Source organism: Taudactylus pleione, unplaced genomic scaffold (assembly GCF_031769625.1).
Source record: "Taudactylus pleione unplaced genomic scaffold, aTauple2 ptg000897l, whole genome shotgun sequence".
Lineage (NCBI taxonomy): Eukaryota > Metazoa > Chordata > Amphibia > Anura > Myobatrachidae > Taudactylus > Taudactylus pleione.
The window spans coordinates 1,664,219-1,683,900 of record NW_028285298.1 but is presented as its reverse complement, the minus strand read 5'-3'; the positions used below and the strand labels follow the sequence as shown (position 1 = coordinate 1,683,900).

Genomic DNA, 19,682 nt, shown 5'->3' with positions numbered 1-19,682 from the left:
GGGATGGGTGGAATGACTAGGAAATGGTGCAATGTGCCTATTGGAATGTCCAGAGGAGCATCTCTGACTGGCATGTGACAGGCAGGAATGTTGTCAGTACAGGTTTCATAGAGGAGGGAGTGTCAAAATACAGTAGCAGGGAGAAGTAGAGGCGGCAGTCGCTCGGACGGAGTCTGACACAAGATCAGGCACTTGTAGACGACAGCAACCAGAAGGGCCCCGGGATTCAATACCTTTCATGGCATCCGCGAGACCCAGCAGCGCAGCAGCGGCCGCTGAGCCAAAAATCGAGCTCTATGTCAAGGTAAGAGTGAAACCCTATACCCTTTTCTTTTCCAGCCCTATAGAACGCTGTAGGCTATTACACCCACATCCTACATTTAATAGCTTCACTGTATTCTTACACCCCACTCATATAACCTATTTCTAACCTAATCTGCTAAACGTCAGAATTCTACATTTTATGGCTCATTCAGTTTGTAAACAGGATTTGTGGGTTGTTGTTTTTTTTTCCCCATGATTTGATGCGCCGACTGTTTTGCAGCACCCTAAAAATAAAAACACTGATGGTTACTAGACGCCGAGGGTCCTCGATGACTTACGTTAGCCGGTGTAATGATGTTTCTGTGACTCGCTTACCGTATTTTCAGCCATGCATTATTAGTGCATTGAGGGGCTGATTCAATACGGATCGCTATTGCGGCTGCGATTCCATACGCAGCTAAGCTCTGAAAGTATGTTAGCAAAAGCACAACCACCACTCGTCACCGGCCCCAAAAGCTCACTGACTGTCACTCACTCTGTGACGGCTTTCCGTAGTCTGCGTGATCGCAATGCTGCCATCGCGCACTGCAATGCGTACGCAGTTGTGATACATGCTGAATTAGGCCCTAAGTACAGATACTGTCTAATACTGATTTCATGAGCTGTTTCTAGGGGGCTAATTTATCACTGATCGCTTTTGCAACGCGATCAGGACATGCCAGTACCGCCCCTGATCGCATTGCAAAAAGCGATCTCTTCGGCCGGATGGATCAGCCGGGACAGGCAGGGACACGGGCTCTGAAAGGAGCCCATCCCTGCGATGTCTCCGGAGAGCGGCCGGCCAGTCAGTGTAGGGGTGGTGCACATGCGCAGTCCCGTGGACTGCACATGCACATCCGCCATAGCCAGGGAGGGTTCCGGCGGATCCCTCCGCTGGCTAATAGTGCGCGGTGTAGCCCATAGGCTACAGATGGCGTTAGCTGCCGAGGCCAATATCGGTGATGCATCGCATTCCGGATACTGGTAGTTCTGGCAGCATCGCTTCCCCCATAGAGACCTATGGGGGAGGGGGCTGCGAGCAGGACTGGAGGGACCTGCTGTGATCCCTCCTTAATACATCCGGGGGACACTTAGTATTTGAGGTAAACCCCCGAAAACGGGTGTTTTCAGGGATTTTACCTCAAAACATTTTGATAAATGGGCCCCTAGTTATGTTATGTGCATTTGACTATAGGAAAACAATGAGTGTGTCTGCACTAGCAATGCTGCACTCTGGGAATGTTTGCACATGCTGAAGCAGCTCTTTGTGACTTGCTTTATTGTGGTGTTGTTAACAGTTTTGCTTTTGGTTTTACTAACAGCAATTATGTGGTGTAAGTGCATACACTCAATACAGTATTCATAACTTTAACTTACTTTATATAGACATAATATAGCAATACCACATTTCATTGTGCTATACAATTGGGAATAAACACAGTAATAAAACAGAAGTGGATATAAATAGACAGAGGTAGGAGGGGCCGGGTCACATGTTTACAATCTATAGGGAAATTGGCAGAGCCGTAACAGGGCATAAATGCGCCCTGTGCCAGCCCGGCCCCTTCGCCCCGGACGTCATTACGTCCTTAGAACGCTCCGATAAGCTGCACAGGCTGCAGGGTGCCTGTCTGGAGCATATCGATCAGCTGCACAGGCTGCAGGGTGCCTGTCTGGAGCATCACGATCGGCTGCAGGGTGCCTGTCTGGAGCATATCGATCAGCTGCACAGGCTGCAGGGTGCCTGTCTGGATCATATCGATCGGCTGCACAGGCTGCAGGGTGCCTGTCTGGAGCATCACGATCGGCTGCACAGGCTGCAGGGTGCCTGTCTGGAGCATCACGATCGGCTGCTCAGACGTCAGGGTGCCTGTCTGGAGCATATCGATCGGCTGCACAGGCTGCAGGGTGCCTGTCTGGAGCATCACGATCGGCTGCACAGGCTGCAGGGTGCCTGTCTGGAGCATCTCGATCGGCTGCACAGGCTGCAGGGTGCCTGTCTGGAGCATCACGATCGGCTGCACAGACTGCACATCCCTAATTACGGCCCTGGAGTTTGGTACATGAGTTTAAGGGCATGATTTAGAGGTGGACGGAGCTGCAGTAGCAGCTGCGACTTTTGCCACAGCTGCCACTGAGGATTTATGCTAATGCCACTCTGATGGGCATCCTACAGAGACGTCCTAATCCGACGATGTGCGCAAATAGTCACACCTTCAATTGGACATTGGCAGCCCTATGGTTGCTTAGAATGTCCGACGGTACATGGCTGCCAGTTTCCCTGACACCAACATGCCCACCTCCAATAGCCACGCCCCAGGAGTGCCCATCGGAATTGCCTAGATCGCCATGCAATTCCCATCTGCGGTAACAATCGAGACGCATGCGCAGAGTCACAATGATGATGTTTTAAATCCATCCACCTCAGAATGGGGCATTAAGTGCTACATATTGCATATTAGTCCAGCCACATTGTAAGGGTAATAAGTGCTGGCCTGGGGTAGAGGGTAGTCAGAATACGGAAACGACACACATGCAACTTTTTGTGTGAACTGTACAGAACGTTGATACTCGGGTACAATAGTGTAGTGAGGTTATAAGTGGCTGGTTCTGGGATTTAATAAGCTGTCTGAAGATCTTGGTGTACAGAGAACACTTGTAAGTTTGGAGACCCGAGAAAAGTCTTGTTGTGCGTGGGAGGGTGTTCCACAGAGTGAGTGCAGCCCAAAGAAAGTCCTGTAACCGCGAATGGGAGCAGGTGATCAGCGTGGATGAGATATACAGATATTGCGCAGAGCGGAGGGGTCCAGTTGGGAGATGAGACGATGGAAGATATGTGTGTTGTGGTGATGTCGTCTTGTTTATGGCCTTGAATATTACTATAAGTATTTTATATTGTACCCACATTCCCTCATGTGTTTTTCCTTCCCTAACTTATGCCATATTTCCTCCCCAACGCCTACAACGGCTCCAAACCTTTGGGTTCTGCTCAGAGCCGTAACTAGACTTTTTGGTGCCCTGTGCCAGAAAGAGCATTGGCGCCCCTTACATTTTTCAAAGGGACATAATGCACCCAAAAAAGGGCCATGGCTTCATGGGGATGGGCCAGGGAAGAGATAGGAGAGGCCAGGAGATGCTGGGGATGAAATAAGAGGAAGCTACAAGTGAGAATGATAATAAATAGAAATGTGACAGGCCCAAACAGCGACCCCTGACCAGTGGTGCCCTGTGCAATGGCACTGGCCGCACTACCCTAGCTACGGCCCTGGGTTCTGCTATCCTGCTGCTTATTTGGATGCTATGACCACTAATGTGAGTTTTGTTCATACCGTTCACGTACTCTGTAAGGCGCTGATGTAAGGACAGACAGGGCGGAGCAGCAGCAAAAGCTGGTTTTGCAATGAGGAGGACACTATTGCAATAGTCACTGTGGGAGATAATGAGTACATGAATTCAAGTTTTTGTAGTATCGGGATGCCGATGGTCTAAATGCCGACCGTCGGCATCTCGACTGTTTAGTCCTGGCAGGTGTCTGATGACTGGCGTCAAAATCCCGACACCAGTCATTAGACCTACGCCGGGAGCCTGACACCCGGCTTACCGATCGAAAGTAAGCCGGGCGCGGACAGCCGTGGGAGGGTTAGGTTTAGGGCTCCCGGGGGGGACTTAGGTTTAGGGTAGGGGAAAGGGGGGGGTTAGGATTAGGCACCCCTAAGGGGAGGTTAGGGTTAGGCACCCCCCCCAGGAGGTTAGGGTTAGGCTAGGGGAAGGGAGAGTTAGGGTTAGGCACCCCCGGGGGGACTTAGGTTTAGGCTAGGGGAAGGGGGGGGTTAGACATCCCTAAGGGAGGGTTAGAGTTAGGGGGTAAAATTAGGTTAGGAAATACTTACCTAGGACAATCGGGATTTTCACCCTTGCCGGGCTCACGCTGTCGGGATTTGAAACGCCGGCCATGCGGCCAGCGGTAAATCGTATGTATTCCGTAGTATCTTATGTGAGATGACTGTACTCTGGGAATATATCTTAGATGTATGTAACATGTAGGATTTGGAACAGACACAAATGTGGGGCGCAAAGAACAGTTCCAAGTCAAGGATGACACCTAGGCAGCAGGTGTGAGGGGCGGGGTAGCTTGTTGTATTGTCAGCAGACCTAAAAATGCCAGGCAAGGTAAGACGCCCAAGATGAAATGGCAGAGAGACAGTCAGTAATACGGCCAACACAGACAGTGAGAAAACACTGAGAGAGTGACTTGATAAGTAGAATGAGAACCAGGATAGTGCCGTGTCCTGATACCTAGGGTCTTTACTTACGAAGCAGCGGCCTTTGTAAGCTGCTGGCTCCCAGCAGGTTGCAGGTGAAAAATTAAAATGGCACTCGCAGTGTATATAAGAATTTTGTGGGGAGGGGGGGGGGGTTCAGACGAGGAGTAATCACTGCATGCTTGAATAATGATACCAGTACAAAAAGGGAGAAATTACAGACTTTAGGATGATCATCGGTGTGATTACCATTATTGGTTACCATCGATGGCAAAATAGCAAGTAACCATCGATGGTGGCCAACTATGCAATGGATGACCATCGATGGTTTCACCAAGTGATGGTCAGCCCTGTTTTTTTTTGTTTTTGATTTTTTTACTGACTGGCCCGTGTGCCAATCAGAACCTGGAGGCAGCAATCCCAGTCCCTAGTGGATACTTTATAGTCCCGAGGCCAGCCCCAGATGAACATTACAGAGCACAGCCTCAGCACTTCCTAGGACATAGGAGAGCATGAAAGACATACTAATATAGAGGACATGATAGATATATCATACAAACAAAGCCGTAACATAGCACAAGGGGCACCCTGCGCCAGCACAATCCCCCCTGGCCCACGTGACCACATGACATCACAGAGCACCGGAGGAGCAGGAAGTCACCTCACAAGCTGCAAAAGGGTACCATCGGGGAAAGCAACCGCGCCGCCCTCTTGGCCTTGCCCCCTGGGCTCTGTATACACATGAAGCTCCCAGCCAGCATTTACAGTATACTTATAAAGATTCTTTCCTGCATTACTTAGTATGACCACCCTTGAAGTACCCTTGGGTTTGCCACCTGGGTGTAGCTCAGTCACTTTCTCACTTGTAAAACCGGAGCCCCTGTACCTGATAACTGCAATGTTTGTGAGGTACAATGTCAGCAAAAGTATAAAAGATACCAATTGGTGCAATTGGAGGTAACAGACCTCCTCTCTATATCGTTGGACATAAATTCCCCTCAGATGCGATCGATCGTATAGCAGGCGCGTAACTTGAACACAGTCACAGTCGAATGAGTAACAACTCAGTCTCAATCAAGCGCACTTTCCCAAAAGCGAAGCTTGCCTGGAAATCCCAAATTACCGTTTTCAACGTGCGCACATCTATATACATAGATTGGAACATCAATATAAATCCAGGTGTTGGGCCAACAACGTCTGGATTTGTACAGGAAGAAGGCCACAAGAAAGCTACTCAAATGAGGCCTGTCTGCCGGTGATGATAAACGAGTTCTCCGGTGTCATTTCAGCAGAGACTATCGATGCTCCATTGGGTTAAAATTTGGTAACTGAAAAGGCCAGGGCATAAAGATAATGTCAGTGTCCCGCTCAACAAGCCATTGGGCGGTCACATCCATCCTACCATATCACCTCCACTACTAGGTGGCCCATTGTGCTAATTCTTTGCCCCACTGAGATACATTGCCAGAAATGTGATGTGTGGTTTACGCACTGAACCCTAACTTGGATTCTTCCTGAAGAAACTCACTGCTCAGAGGCATAATAACGGCAGAGTCTTTGCTCACCCCAGCGGATGCGCCATCTTTCCGAATGGATCACACAGAAGATGGCGACTCCAGAAGTGTGGGGGGGTGAGAGCGGATGCTGTTTCTCCCAAAGGGGCCCATTTATTAATGATCGCATTTTGCAATGTGATTTGGGCATGCAGTACCGCCCATGATCGCATTGCAAAATGGCGGAGGCAGCTGTGAGCGGCAATGGAGGTACTGCATGGGGGAGGCGGCTGCCAGCGGCAATGGAGGTACTGCATGGGGGAGGCAGCTGCCAGCGGCAATGGAGGGATACCTGCTGCAGTCCCTCCTTCATACATCCGGGGGATACTTAGTATTTGAGGTAATTTACCTCAAATTCCCTTTGATAAATGGGCCCCTAAAGCTGGGTACACACTATGTCGTCCGATCCTGCCGACATATCAGGCACATTGTCTAGTGTGCACCCAACTATGTCGCTGACGCTGCGCACTTCAGTGGGTCGTCAGCGTCATCCTCCGTCGGCCCTACATGCAGGTGTCGTTAGTGAGGGCCATGCTGCCGAATTTCTGAAGCGGCCCCGGCTACTACTGAAGAGGCCACGGAGGTCACCGGAGGAGGAACACAGAGGGCAACAGCCATGACAGCTGAATTCTGCCCATCCAGCAGCTAAATGGAGATGGCTCCTGCAGATCTTTGAAACCAACCCTGTTCTTGGAATTATGACGGGTCTCGGCGACACCTTGTAACTTCCTAAACACATTTCAGACTTATCTATAACTTGTGAGAAGAGGATTATGTGGCAGGTCAGAAGTGCAGCCGTCTCTAACTACTGTCCACCTCCCACACATATCCTGTGAAAGCCATTAATAGCGTTCAGTGTTTGGCAGCAGGTAACTGTCAGGTATGTGGCTTCAAGGCTTCCGCTACTTCGGCCCTTGTTAAGCAGGTCTGGGCTCGTTCCAATTAGGGGATTACAATAACAGCTAGACCAATCAGATGCGCCAAGTGGCCCTGTCACCTGTGTAATTTGGTCTAGACTAGCAATAAGGTCATTGTGTAAAATGGCACGTGTGTATCTGACACTTGTAATGCTTGGGAAGATATAGAGCAATATATATGTCTAGCATTAGGAGTACAGACATAAATTATACCTCTTTTCCACCAAAAACCCAGGTCCGACCTGGGTTTTTGGACATGGTTCCAACCCTGGTCAGACCCATTTACACTGCACCTTTGATCTGGGTTACTCCCAGAATCAGCCCTGTTCACACTGAACTCAGGTCTGCCCTGCTAAACCTGTGAGGTCATAAAAAGTGGGAGGTGAATGCTCCACAACCACCAATCCGCTCATTTTAGGCATCACCCAGGTCAGATAACCCGGGTTGCACCGTTTACACTGCACCATTACCTGGTAGCTACCTGGGTTGGATTGCAGGGTCACTTGACCCAGGTTATTTTTCAGGGACCCTTTTACACTGAGCTGCGACCCGGGTAGACCCAGCAAAAACCCAGGTTTTTGCTCTGGTGTAAAAGGGGTATTACTGTCCCGGCCACAGTGTGGGAACAATACTCCTTGTTCCTGAGCTTTAAAAGTCTTGATGAATTAAAGACGTGTACTCATCCGACTTGACAAGGTGCGCAACCACTAATTACAAATAAACACACACAGAAAATAAAACAACACACACATACTTAATTACCCACAAAAATCTTGGTTGCATAACCGTGTAGAGAATATAGAGTGGCTCTTAAAATATGTAACGTAATTAACCCCAATAGACCAATGCAAAAAACTTTCTCACTGTGTGACCCTACTGGCAGATGTTATACTTTGTGTAGTAATAAGGGGTTAAACATTGCATTTGTGACTGTTTATAGTGTTACGTGCTACAGCAGTGAGGATAGACTTGGTCAACGCTGTGCTACAGCCCATGCAAGAATATAACCACAAATTGCCACTACACATGCTAGCAAATAGCCCCACAGAGCCACCATAAAGCCCCATGCTCGGACAGGGGTACCACTGCTCATCTGCTGTCGCATTTTCTGGTTTCAGCTGTGAAGATTAAGCAACCTTAGAACTGTGGTTACAGCATTAGGATTATTCTATAACGGCAGTAGGGCTACAAGCAGGAGACCGTACGGAGCCCATGGCCAGTCCCCTTGAGAAAACTATGGGATAAATATATGACTAAGGGGATGTAAAGCAATAATCCTTGTGACACATTAGGGCTCATTTCCATTACCTGTAGCTGAAAGGTGTTTACTGGACCACAGAAACCAACCAAACAGTTAACATTAAGTCGTGTATTACGGAAAGACCCAATGAGAGCGAGAGACTGGCTGGTGTGGTTCAGTGAACGTTTTGCACATAAATGCAATGTTATTAAATGAGAACTAGCATCAAATGAATCAGCCGATGCACTCAAGATACAAAAAATACAATTGAAGCCGATGCAGTACATTGTACATGGCACAACAAGTTCTGAGCTGCTCGAAGAGTCTGCTGGTGCCAGAACAAGGTGTGGCGAGATCAATTAATAATGACGCCTCTAATTAAATGAGTCATATGGGAGAATCTCCGTGGAAGAGAGCGTTCTCTGGGTTTCGTCTGTCCTCATTGTGGCATTTAGGACAGAACTGGGCTGGTTTCTGTTCCTGGTATTTTTAAACATATATCGTAAAATTCATAAGAGGCGTCTCGGTACATATCTCCCAACTGCAATTTAGGGTCCGCTTCAGCAACTGCATATGCAGATCGAGCGATTGTGCATGTGTAGAAGCCGCAGTGCGGGTGCGATGCGATCGCACTGCGTTTACGGACGCACAAGGAGATCCATCGCAGAGTGAGTGACAGGCTGTCAGCGTTTAGGGGTGGTGACTGGGGCGTGCAGAAACGAGTGCATACGCAGCTTGAGTACTCACTGCATGCAAAGAGACTTGTCGTTTCTGCGGTTGGTCAGACCTGCTGTAAATGTGCGTGACGGGCCGATGTGCATCAATGGCACCGATGCTTACGCAGGACTGCGAGGTTAGATGGATGTGAGAAAGCAGAAGTGGGTGTCTTTATGCTGGCTGAGCTTTGGCAAGTATTAGTGTATTTTCGCAGCTACGTTGCGTGCGATTTCACAGCTGCGATCGCAATAGTGATCCGTACTGAGGGCCTGATTCAGCAAGGATCGTAATTGCAAAGCTGCACACAGGCAATTGCAATCCTTGCAATAATGCAGATGCAGCAGGAGGTGTATGACACCCCATGTATGACACCCCCTGCTGCATTTGCAATCCCAGCACTGCAAGGTCGTAGGCTGGGATCACCATCGCGACCATCGGTGGTCGAACATCGTCCCCGGACAGGCGGCCAGCCAGCGAAGTAAGCCTTAGCTTACTCAGGCTGGCTGGCTTACAAGCCCAGCAGACTGCGTACGTCCACGCAGTTTCCAGGAATGCCGACCGCCCCCGCCCCTTAAATGCCTCTGCCCGTCAATCAGGGCTTGCGCTCGTCTTACCAGGACCCATTATGCACACTCGTAGGATGGGTCCTGCGCATGCCCGATAATCGGGGATCTGCGTTCAGCAGGCACGCTGAATCAGGCCCTTAGACAAGTTGTGGACCCCTAGCTACGGATGGACATCGGAAGCCGAAGGTTAGCATCCATCAATGTTTCTTATTCAATTGAAGTACTTTTCCCATTGAATTGCAGGTATCGGATGGTTGTAAGCCATCGGATGCAGCTTACTGATACTCATCTGATGGCGCTAGCTGCTTCTGCGCAGCTGTGGACAGCCAAAAGTAAGTGTCTGCCACTTAGCTACTGTGCGAAGCTCTGAATGTTTCTGCACATCCACACAGTAAAACCATCGATGGTTACACCATCGAATGGTTGCAATGTGATGGTTAGTTGTCATCACACCATTGGGGTTTGACGTTGGAAGCCTGGCAACCATTCAATGCCGGACTTCCAATGTCCTTCCCCCTACCCCCAGCTGTTGTCCTGGCCCCAAAAAGTTGTTCCACAATGCTAAATAACCGATTCAGAGGAGCACGCTAACTGTACGCAATGCAGATACGCAGTTGGCCGATGTTGGAAGTACCGATGGCAACCTTTGGGAGACGCCGAGCGAATTTGAGCGCAGGAGCTGCAGATTTCAGTGGACGTTCCTGGGAGGTAAAATGGTGGTGGCCAGCTAGACGGGGGCGTGTTGCCAACAGTGGCTGCGTCTAAAGAAACAGTAACGCAGGCACAGGACGCTACGTGGAGCAGGAACTGCATCTACCAATAAGTTGCAGCTAGCTTCGATGTTGCGACCGCGGCATTAGCATAAAGACGCAGACACGGTCTCAGAATCGGACCCACCATGTCCAACAAGATATAAAAAAAAAAAAAACACCAGTGAGGTTACCTGGTCCCCAAAATATACGTTTGGGCTGTTTATGGTCAAGACACAAAACAATTCAAGGTACAAACTGGGACTGGGAATATAAAGTACCACTGACAGTCACCGATTATCTTCCTGATCTGTATTCAACCTCAAAGACAACTATCCCATTGTGTTCCCCTCTCACTAAAGAGGCAGATGCTGCGGTGACTGGAATTGGTGCCGATACTCGCAAGTCCGGTTTTTCTAGTAAATCATCAGTATTTTCTCAGTAGTCTCAGCGGCGAGACCACCACCCATGGGTGGGACCGACAGGTGTGTAACAGCACAAAGATCTTGTGTGCTTATTGCAGACAGCGCAGGAAAGACATTCAGGTGCCGGGTTAACAATTACACAAGGCGCACGGCCCCTGGGATGCCTGTCATTCCTCTGCTCTCCCTCATGTTAGGTCATTGCATTCTTATGGCTGGGGAATGTAAACTAAACATGCAGTGAAACTGTGACACCCACACTACTGTATCCCCAGCAAGTATTTCATCACATACTCATCCGAATGGGAGTACTCCATACACTGTCACCACACCAAGCACTGGGAGTACTCCATACGCAGTCACCACACCAAGCACTGGGAGTACTCCGTACACTGTCACCTCATCAAGCACTGGGAGTACTCCATACACTGTCACCACACCAAGCACTGGGAGTACTCCATACACTCTCACCACACCAAGCACTGGGAGTACTCCATACACTCTCACCACGCCAAGCACTGGGAGTACTCCATACACTCTCACCACGCCAAGCACTGGGAGTACTCCATACACTGTCACCACACCAAGCACTGGGAGTACTCCATACACTGTCACCATGCCAAGCACTGGGAGTACTCCATACACTGTCACCGCACCAAGCACTGGGAGTACTCCATACACTGTCACCGCACCAAGCACTGGGAGTACTCCATACACTGTCACCACACCAAGCACTGGGAGTACTCCATACACTCTCACCACACCAAGCACTGGGAGTACTCCATACACTCTCACCACACCAAGCACTGGGAGTACTCCATACACTCTCACCACGCCAAGCACTGGGAGTACTCCATACACTGTCACCACGCCAAGCACTGGGAGTACTCCATACACTCACCACACCAAGCACTGGGAGTACTCCATACACTCTCACCACACCAAGCACTGGGAGTACTCCATACACTGTCACCACGCCAAGCACTGGGAGTACTCCATACACTCACCACACCAAGCACTGGGAGTACTCCATACACTGTCACCACACCAAGCACTGGGAGTACTCCATACACTGTCACCATGCCAAGCACTGGGAGTACTCCATACACTGTCACCGCACCAAGCACTGGGAGTACTCCATACACTGTCACCACACCAAGCACTGGGAGTACTCAAAATGTGATAGTTGCTTGGTTGCAGCATGCAGAAAAACATTAAAGAGATGAAAGAACCAATGTGTAGCAGTGTCTTAAAACCACCAATGGAAAATCAATTGTTCAAAATGGGATATCCTCTATATTAAATAATGTATTATAGCGTACCCCACTCACATCACATGTGGCGGGAACACACGTAATAAAGGTATCTTTGATGTAGAAATTTCCCCTTAATAGGTTTGGCGTACCCAACTCACTTCTTGTTTTTGTGGATAAAATGCATAAAGGTATCTTTAATCCTTCTGACCAATATATCATAAGGAAATATACATGATTTTTCCTGATGGATGTAAATCTTTTCAGCTATAAGATGCTAAACAGTGTACCCCTACTCACACTCTGTTGTAGCTGTTAAATCATGTAAAGGTATCTTTGTGTAAAAAGGTGTGGGTGCATACCCAAAACTCACGTAGAGTACGACGATGGAACTCCTATCAAGGTATCTTTTTCCAACAAACTTCGAACCTTCAGTATGGAACTTCAATGATATTACTCCAGAATATATGAGTAAGCAGCCACAAAAATATTTCAATCCAAAAACATTTTAATTTAATGTCCCCAATAAACACAAATAGCAGCGCACAAAAAAATCATAAAAAGTGCATCCACAGCACAGTTTAAAAGACAAATAACATCAAAAAATAAAAAATAAATAAATAAATTCAATGTTGAATAAAAAAATTTCCAATGATGGAAATAAAATCCCAGTATTGAACTACTCACACCTTGGATAGTTGTCAACGCGTTTCGGTCACTAGGACCTTTTTCAAGACAAGTCCTAGTGACCAAAACGCGTGGTACAAACTGGGGTTGTACATGGAAAGAGCTGAAACCTGCACTTTTAGTGAAGCAAGGCGAAGGTCAAAATCCAGCCCTGCCTGCAAAAAGGAGAGAACTCAAGAGAGAGTCAGAATGACCTGGGGTTAAGATTCCTAACCGAACAACAGTCAAAATCCTCCAAACCCGATGGTAAATTCTAGCAGAAGAGGGCTTATGGGCATTGAGCATAGTGTTAATGACTGACCTGGAGAACCCCTTAGCTCTCAAGATAGATGTCTCAAGACTCAACCCGTCAAAGCGAGACGGGCCAGATAGAGGCAAAGTGACCGCGAACAAGAGGCAAAGCCCGACATAGGGCCCTGTAAATCGCTTGGAGTTCCAGAATGTTGATCGGCAATCTGAGCTCTTGAGCCGACCACTGACCCTGAAAAGTCTGCTGGCAGGGACATTGCCCCCCCACCCTCGAAGACTTGCGTCGGTGGTAAGGAGGTCCCAGTCCTGAACCCAAATGGCAAAGCCCGAAATTGGAAATGATCTTCCTGGACTGCAAACCCGAGGAATCGCTGATGACTGAGACAAATGGGAACATGCAAATAGGCATCCTGGATGTCTAAGGAGACCATGAAGTCCCCAACTCCATGGCAGGAATAATGGAGCGAAGCAATTCCATTTGGAACTTGGAACAACAACCTGTTGAGAGACTTCAAGTTTTAAATTGGTCAGAATGACCCTGTTCGGCTTGTGAACCAGAAACAGACTGGCATAGAAGCCTGTGCCCCGCTGAGACACGGGAACTGGAACAATGATGTTGGAGGCCAGAAGAGAGTGAATGGACTCCTTCAAGACTTCTGCCTTCTCCTGATCCAAAGGAAGACCTGTGGGAAAAAATCTGGGTCGGAGGATACTCCCGAAAGGTCCATGCTTAACCCTGGAAGACCACCCCTCTTACCCAGGAGTCCACCGAGGTCGCCTTCCAAATTTTGGAAAAGAGAAGAAGCCGGCCTTCCACACTGGTGTCCCCCAGGTGGAGGCCCACCCCGTCACGCAGCAGGCTTTTCGGCTGGCTTAGCAGCAGGGTGTCTGGTAGACCAGGGTTGCTTACCTATTGGTTTAGAACCCTTGGCAGAGGAACCATGAGACCTAGAGACCAACAAGCCCTACGCTTTACCCTGAGGATGAAAAGATCGAAAATTAGAAGACTCCGACCTAGGAGCTGCCCCAGAAGGCAGAAAGGATGTCTTCGATGTCGCCACTGTAGCCACTATTTTATCCAATTCCAGACCAAAGAGAACATCCCTCGAAAAGGGGAGAGCTTCAAGGGCCTTTTTAGAATCGGAATCCACCCGCCAGGAATGAAGCCAAAGGGCTCTTCTAGCTGAAGAGGCCGAAACTTTGTAAGTTAGTATACCTGTGTCTTTAGCGGCTTCCCCAATATAAGAAAAGATCATTCCTGTGGGTTCTATATGTAAGACCATCCTCCAAGGCCTCTGCCCAGCGACCGATGGCCTTGGCAACCCAGGCTGATGCAAGGGCCGGGCGAGCTACTGCGCCCACATTAGAGTAAATAGATGTCCATGGATGAAACCCCAATCTACAGTCAGTACAGAGCACGTATGTTGCCTTGGAAACCTGCTATCCAATCCTGCAAGTTTTTGGCTCACTGCTGCAAGATAGAGACTCCCCACTCGCCTAAGCAATAGATCTGTTTTGTGAAGGACAGAAAAGACTCATGCTCACATTTACGTCAGATATATAATTTAGCTCAGCAAAACAGACTGACAGGTGTTAATGTCTATTTAAACGTTAAAAGGTGTCCGACTGACTTTTCTACATTGCCACGATATGGTATTGTTACTATTGTATGTTGAGAAATATGTTCTCTGTCAAATTTTATGCACTAATATCAATAAAAATATTATTAAAAAAAGGTGTCCGACTGCTGTTAAAAATAACCCTCTTGAAAATAAATGTAAAAAAAAAAAAAAAAGGTATATCCACTAATATATACCTCCCTATATTTTCACTGTATAAATTGGGTGCACGTCTCCTGTCCGTTGGGGCAGCTTACTGCAATCAGGGCTGCCACACCAGTGGCGGATCCAGGGGGGTTGCAATCAGAGCAACCGCCACCTGTAACACAGAAACCTCGTCTCTTCCCCAGGGCAGAGCTCTCAGCTTTCTTCTCATTCAGGCAGCCACAATCTCCCCCTCCTCCCAGGTTCGAGCTCTCAGCCACCTCAGAGCCAGCTGAGAGCTCAGGCCTGAAGAGGAGAGGAAGGTCACTGCCCCCCCCCCCACCCGAAGGACAAGGTGTGTGTGTTACAGGGGGGCGATCGCCACTAATCACCTAACCTGGATCTGCCAATGTGTCACTCATATATCAGAACATTAGTGATGTATTGCTTGTATACTCTGGGATGAAACTGAGGGGGTCATTCAGACCCACTCGCGAGCGGCAGTACGCTCGCAAGTGGGTCGATGTTCCCCACTGCGCATGCACACGATGGAGGGAGCTCCGTCGTGCACATGCGCGAGACCCGGGGAGCGACGGGCTTTCCATCGGGAACGCCTACCGTCCATGGGAACGCCTACCGTCTGAAGCCGGCCCCACTGACATCACTAGTGATGTCAGTGGGAGTGATTTTGGCTCTGATAGAGCCAAAATCACTCCAGGGCTTGTGGCAGGGAGACCCTACCGCAGGGTCTCCGTCGCAAGTCCGATGGTCGCGATGGTCAAGACCATCGCGACCATCTTTTTGGCCGCTCGCATATGCTGTGGGTGGTCACCCACAGCTATACGAGCGGCCAGGAGGCCGCTCCATTTTCATGGAGGAGGGCCCGGATTCAGAGCGAGCGCTCTGGTCAGAGCGTTCGGCTCTGAATCAGGCCCTGAGGCTTTTTTGGTGGCCTTTCCACTCCGTAAGAACTGGCTGTCAGAGTCATATGTCACTGGTCAATATTTTATATTCACTCGTGCAAAGGAAAATTGTAGTATGACACCCAATCAGATGTTTGCTTTCATTTTCTAAAACTACAGTAGCAAATTGAAACTGGAATCTGATTTGCTACTGGCTACTGGCAACACCAACTTTTTCATTCAAACCGTTATTTTCTGAAATGTCAACAATAACACTTTGCCAAGTTTTATGACAGGATTAGATCGTTTTCTGTCACTTGAGAGAAACGAGATGAAAACAGGAACTTCCTGCCTCTCTGCTAATGGCCTGTTCCCTTTGTCTCATTCTAGTCCAGCGAGGATGGTGAGAAAGTTGGAGCGAATCCTTTCTCTCAGAGACTATTCATGCTCTTAATAGCTAAAGGCTGTGACATGACGCTGAACACCGTGGACACGAAGAGGTGGGTACACTGAGGGGACATTCTGGTGGCTCCTCCTATCTTCCGTCTATATGGTCTAAGCTCAGGGCCGGCTCTGTATTTACGAACGGCTTGCGGAACTTGCCGCCATAGCCGAAGTGCAAATGACCCCCAGTAGAATGCATTTCATAATGGTGAATGTAAAGATCGGTTATTGTCTGTGCTCCTTGAAGGTCTGAAGTTCAGAAGCTTCGTACGTGAAGGCCATAAATTATTTTTTTTCAGGCGTGTCGCGTTTCATTGCAGCTCAAATAATTTGACCATGTTCTCTTCACAGAGCCGCGGAATACCTGAAAGATCTCGCCCCAGGTACTCAGCTCCCGTTCCTCGTCTACAACAATGAGGTCAAAACAGACGTAAACAAGATCGAGGAGTTTCTGGAGGAGACACTGAAGCCCCCTCGGTGAGACAAAAGGGGTAAATTTACTATAGTGAGAGTTTTTAGAAGTGGAGATGTTGCCCATAGCAACCAATCAGATTCTACTTTACATTTAACTAGCCCCTTCTAGAAGATAATAGCTAGAGTCTGATTGCTTGCTATGGGCAACATCTCCACTTCTAAAAACTCTCACTTTAGTAAATATAAAAGTGTATTATTAGCACCTATGAAACCTCACAATATTACAGACAGGGAAATTGGGTCAATTTAAGCCATGCCTCTATCCGGCCACGCTTAGATCCACCAAAACCTAATCAACGCTCCCCTTCCCTATAAAGCTGAACCAGCCTATAAGCCAGACAGTGGATGGATATGACTCACTATACACCCAACTGTAAATTCTAGTGAGGTCAGACAGCCAATTTCAATACAGACAGAACCAAAGTATTTAAAATGATTTGTGCGGGTTTATGAATGAAGGTACTTAAAAGCGGGGCATTAGAAGTGTGGATGTGTCAGGGCAGATTAGGGGTGTAGTGGGGCATGGACAACCACTTCACCTATTTCTTCAAGGGTAATTCCTACTAGTCACAAAGATCCAGGTTGAACTCCTGGTAAAAGGGTATAGGGTAGAACGTCTTCCATTATACCCAAACTTTACAGTTTCCAGTTAAATATTTGCCCTCCAATGTTGGGTGGCAAAATGTTCGGACACACGATAGTCCAGGTCAGTACTGTATCAGACAGGTATGGGTGCATCTGTTTGAGCAGGGGTGGGTCCAGCAGAAAGGTGATTGGACCAAGCGATTATAACTGCGTGACAGACAAATTATAACTCCCCAGGTGCCAAATCTAGCCTTCAAAAAGGACCACATTAGCCTTACTGAATAAAACAATGCATTTAACCAAAGAGACACCTATCTGTAATAACATATCAGCAGACATTTTATACAAGTCTATACGATACAAACCTGACAACAAAGTAGGAAGGAGCCAGGGGCGATGGACCAGGGGGCCGCCTGTTGCCCATCACAGATACAACCACTAGAAGAAGTTTGGTACTATAAATGATCTGTCTTCGGACAAGGATATCATTGACACTAATCTTTCCGTTTCCAGGTACCCGAGCATGACACCAAAATACAAGGAATCCAGCACAGCCGGCAATGATGTCTTTCATAAATTCTCTTCATATATCAAGAACCAGTCACCGGAACATGAAGACAGTGAGTACACACCGTATATACAATAATAATATTACAGCATAGCCCGATAACTCCATGCTTCATAGCAAGAGCTCCAGCAACAGCGAACAACACTTAGGGCCGTATTCAATTAGTTTCACACCCGCGATACTTTTTCACATGCCGGACTTTCGGCCTACATTGTGTGTTTTGCATGCGGAAATGTATCGGGACCGCTCCTGCTATTCGCTGTATTCAATTAGAAAAGGACGCGAAAACGGCACCCGGCGAAACTGAAACAGGAGAAAAGTCCTGTCAAAAATGGGGAACTCAGCCTGACAGCCCCCAAAAGATGCACTAACATTGGGGATCACTATAGATGCCCCCGATTAGCCCTAATGAAAGTATTTGGGGTAATAAAGTTGTGTCAATTGGTGCCAATTAGCGCATTAACACAAGTGGTGAAGAATAGCATTAAGCAGTATTTTTTGGTGTAAATAACTACCCCCAGCGAATTTGAGGTACTTGAAAATGGGGGCTAGCATATTTTTAAGTTGCTAAAGTGAAGTTTTAAATGACGTTAAAAATCCATCTGCCGCAAGCACCTGCCCCAGAAGTCTATTTCGCTAGTTTTGAAGTTTGTCCCCCAACTTTGAACTTTTTCGCCCCCAAAATGAAAGTACTTTTTTGGGGTGTTCTAAAGTATTTTGTAAAGTTTTTTTTTTTTTTTACACAGTTTATCTTTGGGCGACTCTCTCAGGGGTGCAGGAGGGGTTTCCCGAAGTTTTCACCCCAAAAACCGCAATTCTGCACTCTTTTCCGCCTGCTATTTACAGACAAAACTTTTCCGCCGATTACATTGCATTGACTTTTCGCGTACGAGAAGAGACACGGCGGAAACTTTCTGCCTGGCGAAATGACGTCATCCACGATACTTTTCCGCGGATTCGGACTTTTCGCCTCTAATTGAATACGGCCCTTAGCAGCCATTAAAAAATTTAAATGACCAGGTTCTGTGTTTACATCCATTATACATAGTATCCAAGGTGTATTTGCTCTCACATTTCAAGACATGTTTAATAGCACAATTAGTGCAAGACTACTAACTTTCCTGGATTTTCATGTCTAATGGTGCATACACACGATCAGATTTTTCCTTCAGATATGAACCATAACGATTTAAAAATCGTTCAGTCATTCATATCTGAAGAAAAATCGTTCATATCTGACATGCCTGAACGATGGACGATCAACGATGCGCGTTCCCGATGGTCAGATAACGATTTCTGACATCTGATGTGTTTGCAGTCAGACTTGGACGATTCCATTCATTTTAATGCAGTCAAAAATCGTTCAGTCGTTCAAATCGTTCAAAACTTTGGTAAAATCGTTCAAATCGTTCAATCGTTCATCTGACAAATCTGACAAGTCTGACAAATCTGACCGTGTGTATGCTCCATAATGGTGCATACACTGTCAGATTTTTCCTTCAGATCTGAACGATAACGATTTAAAAATCGTTCAGTCGTTCATATCTGAAGGAAAATCTGACATATCTGACAGATCTGTCAGATGAACGATTTGAATGATGCGCATTCCCGTTGGTCAGATAACGATATCTGACATCTGATGTGTTTGCAGTCAGACTTGGACGATTTCCATTCATTTTAATGCAGTCAAAAATCGTTCAAATATTTGGTAAAAATCGTTCATCTGACAGATCTGACCGTGTGTACGCTCCATAAAGCTGCATATACACACACACAACGATTTTATGAACGATTTTCTGTCAGATTTTTTAAACGTGTAATGAACGATTTTTTGGAACTACAAACGATTTTTGCATATTAACTTAATGAACATCGTTGAGTTGACAAGTCTAACTGAACTACAAACTACAAACGTGAACGCGCATGAACGATTATCGTTCATCGTTTGACTCAGAAAGTGAACAATTTTTTTAAACTATATCGTTTAACGATAATCGTTCAAAAATCGTTACGCTTAAAGGTGCATAC

At 47.4% G+C, this 19,682-nt stretch overlaps 1 protein-coding gene across 1 annotated transcript in view; it reads left to right on the top strand.

Moving 5' to 3' along the window:
- Nucleotides 1-61: 61 nt before the first annotated feature.
- Nucleotides 62-19,682, top strand: part of CLIC3 (CLIC family member 3) — a 24,808-nt gene continuing 5,187 nt past the window's right edge. The window contains exons 1-4 of the mRNA XM_088459139.1: nucleotides 62-304; nucleotides 15,974-16,083; nucleotides 16,379-16,504; nucleotides 17,600-17,706. Coding sequence (XP_088315265.1) covers nucleotides 239-304; nucleotides 15,974-16,083; nucleotides 16,379-16,504; nucleotides 17,600-17,706 — 409 coding nt within the window. The 5' untranslated portion in view covers nucleotides 62-238. The remainder of the gene's footprint in view (nucleotides 305-15,973; nucleotides 16,084-16,378; nucleotides 16,505-17,599; nucleotides 17,707-19,682) is intronic.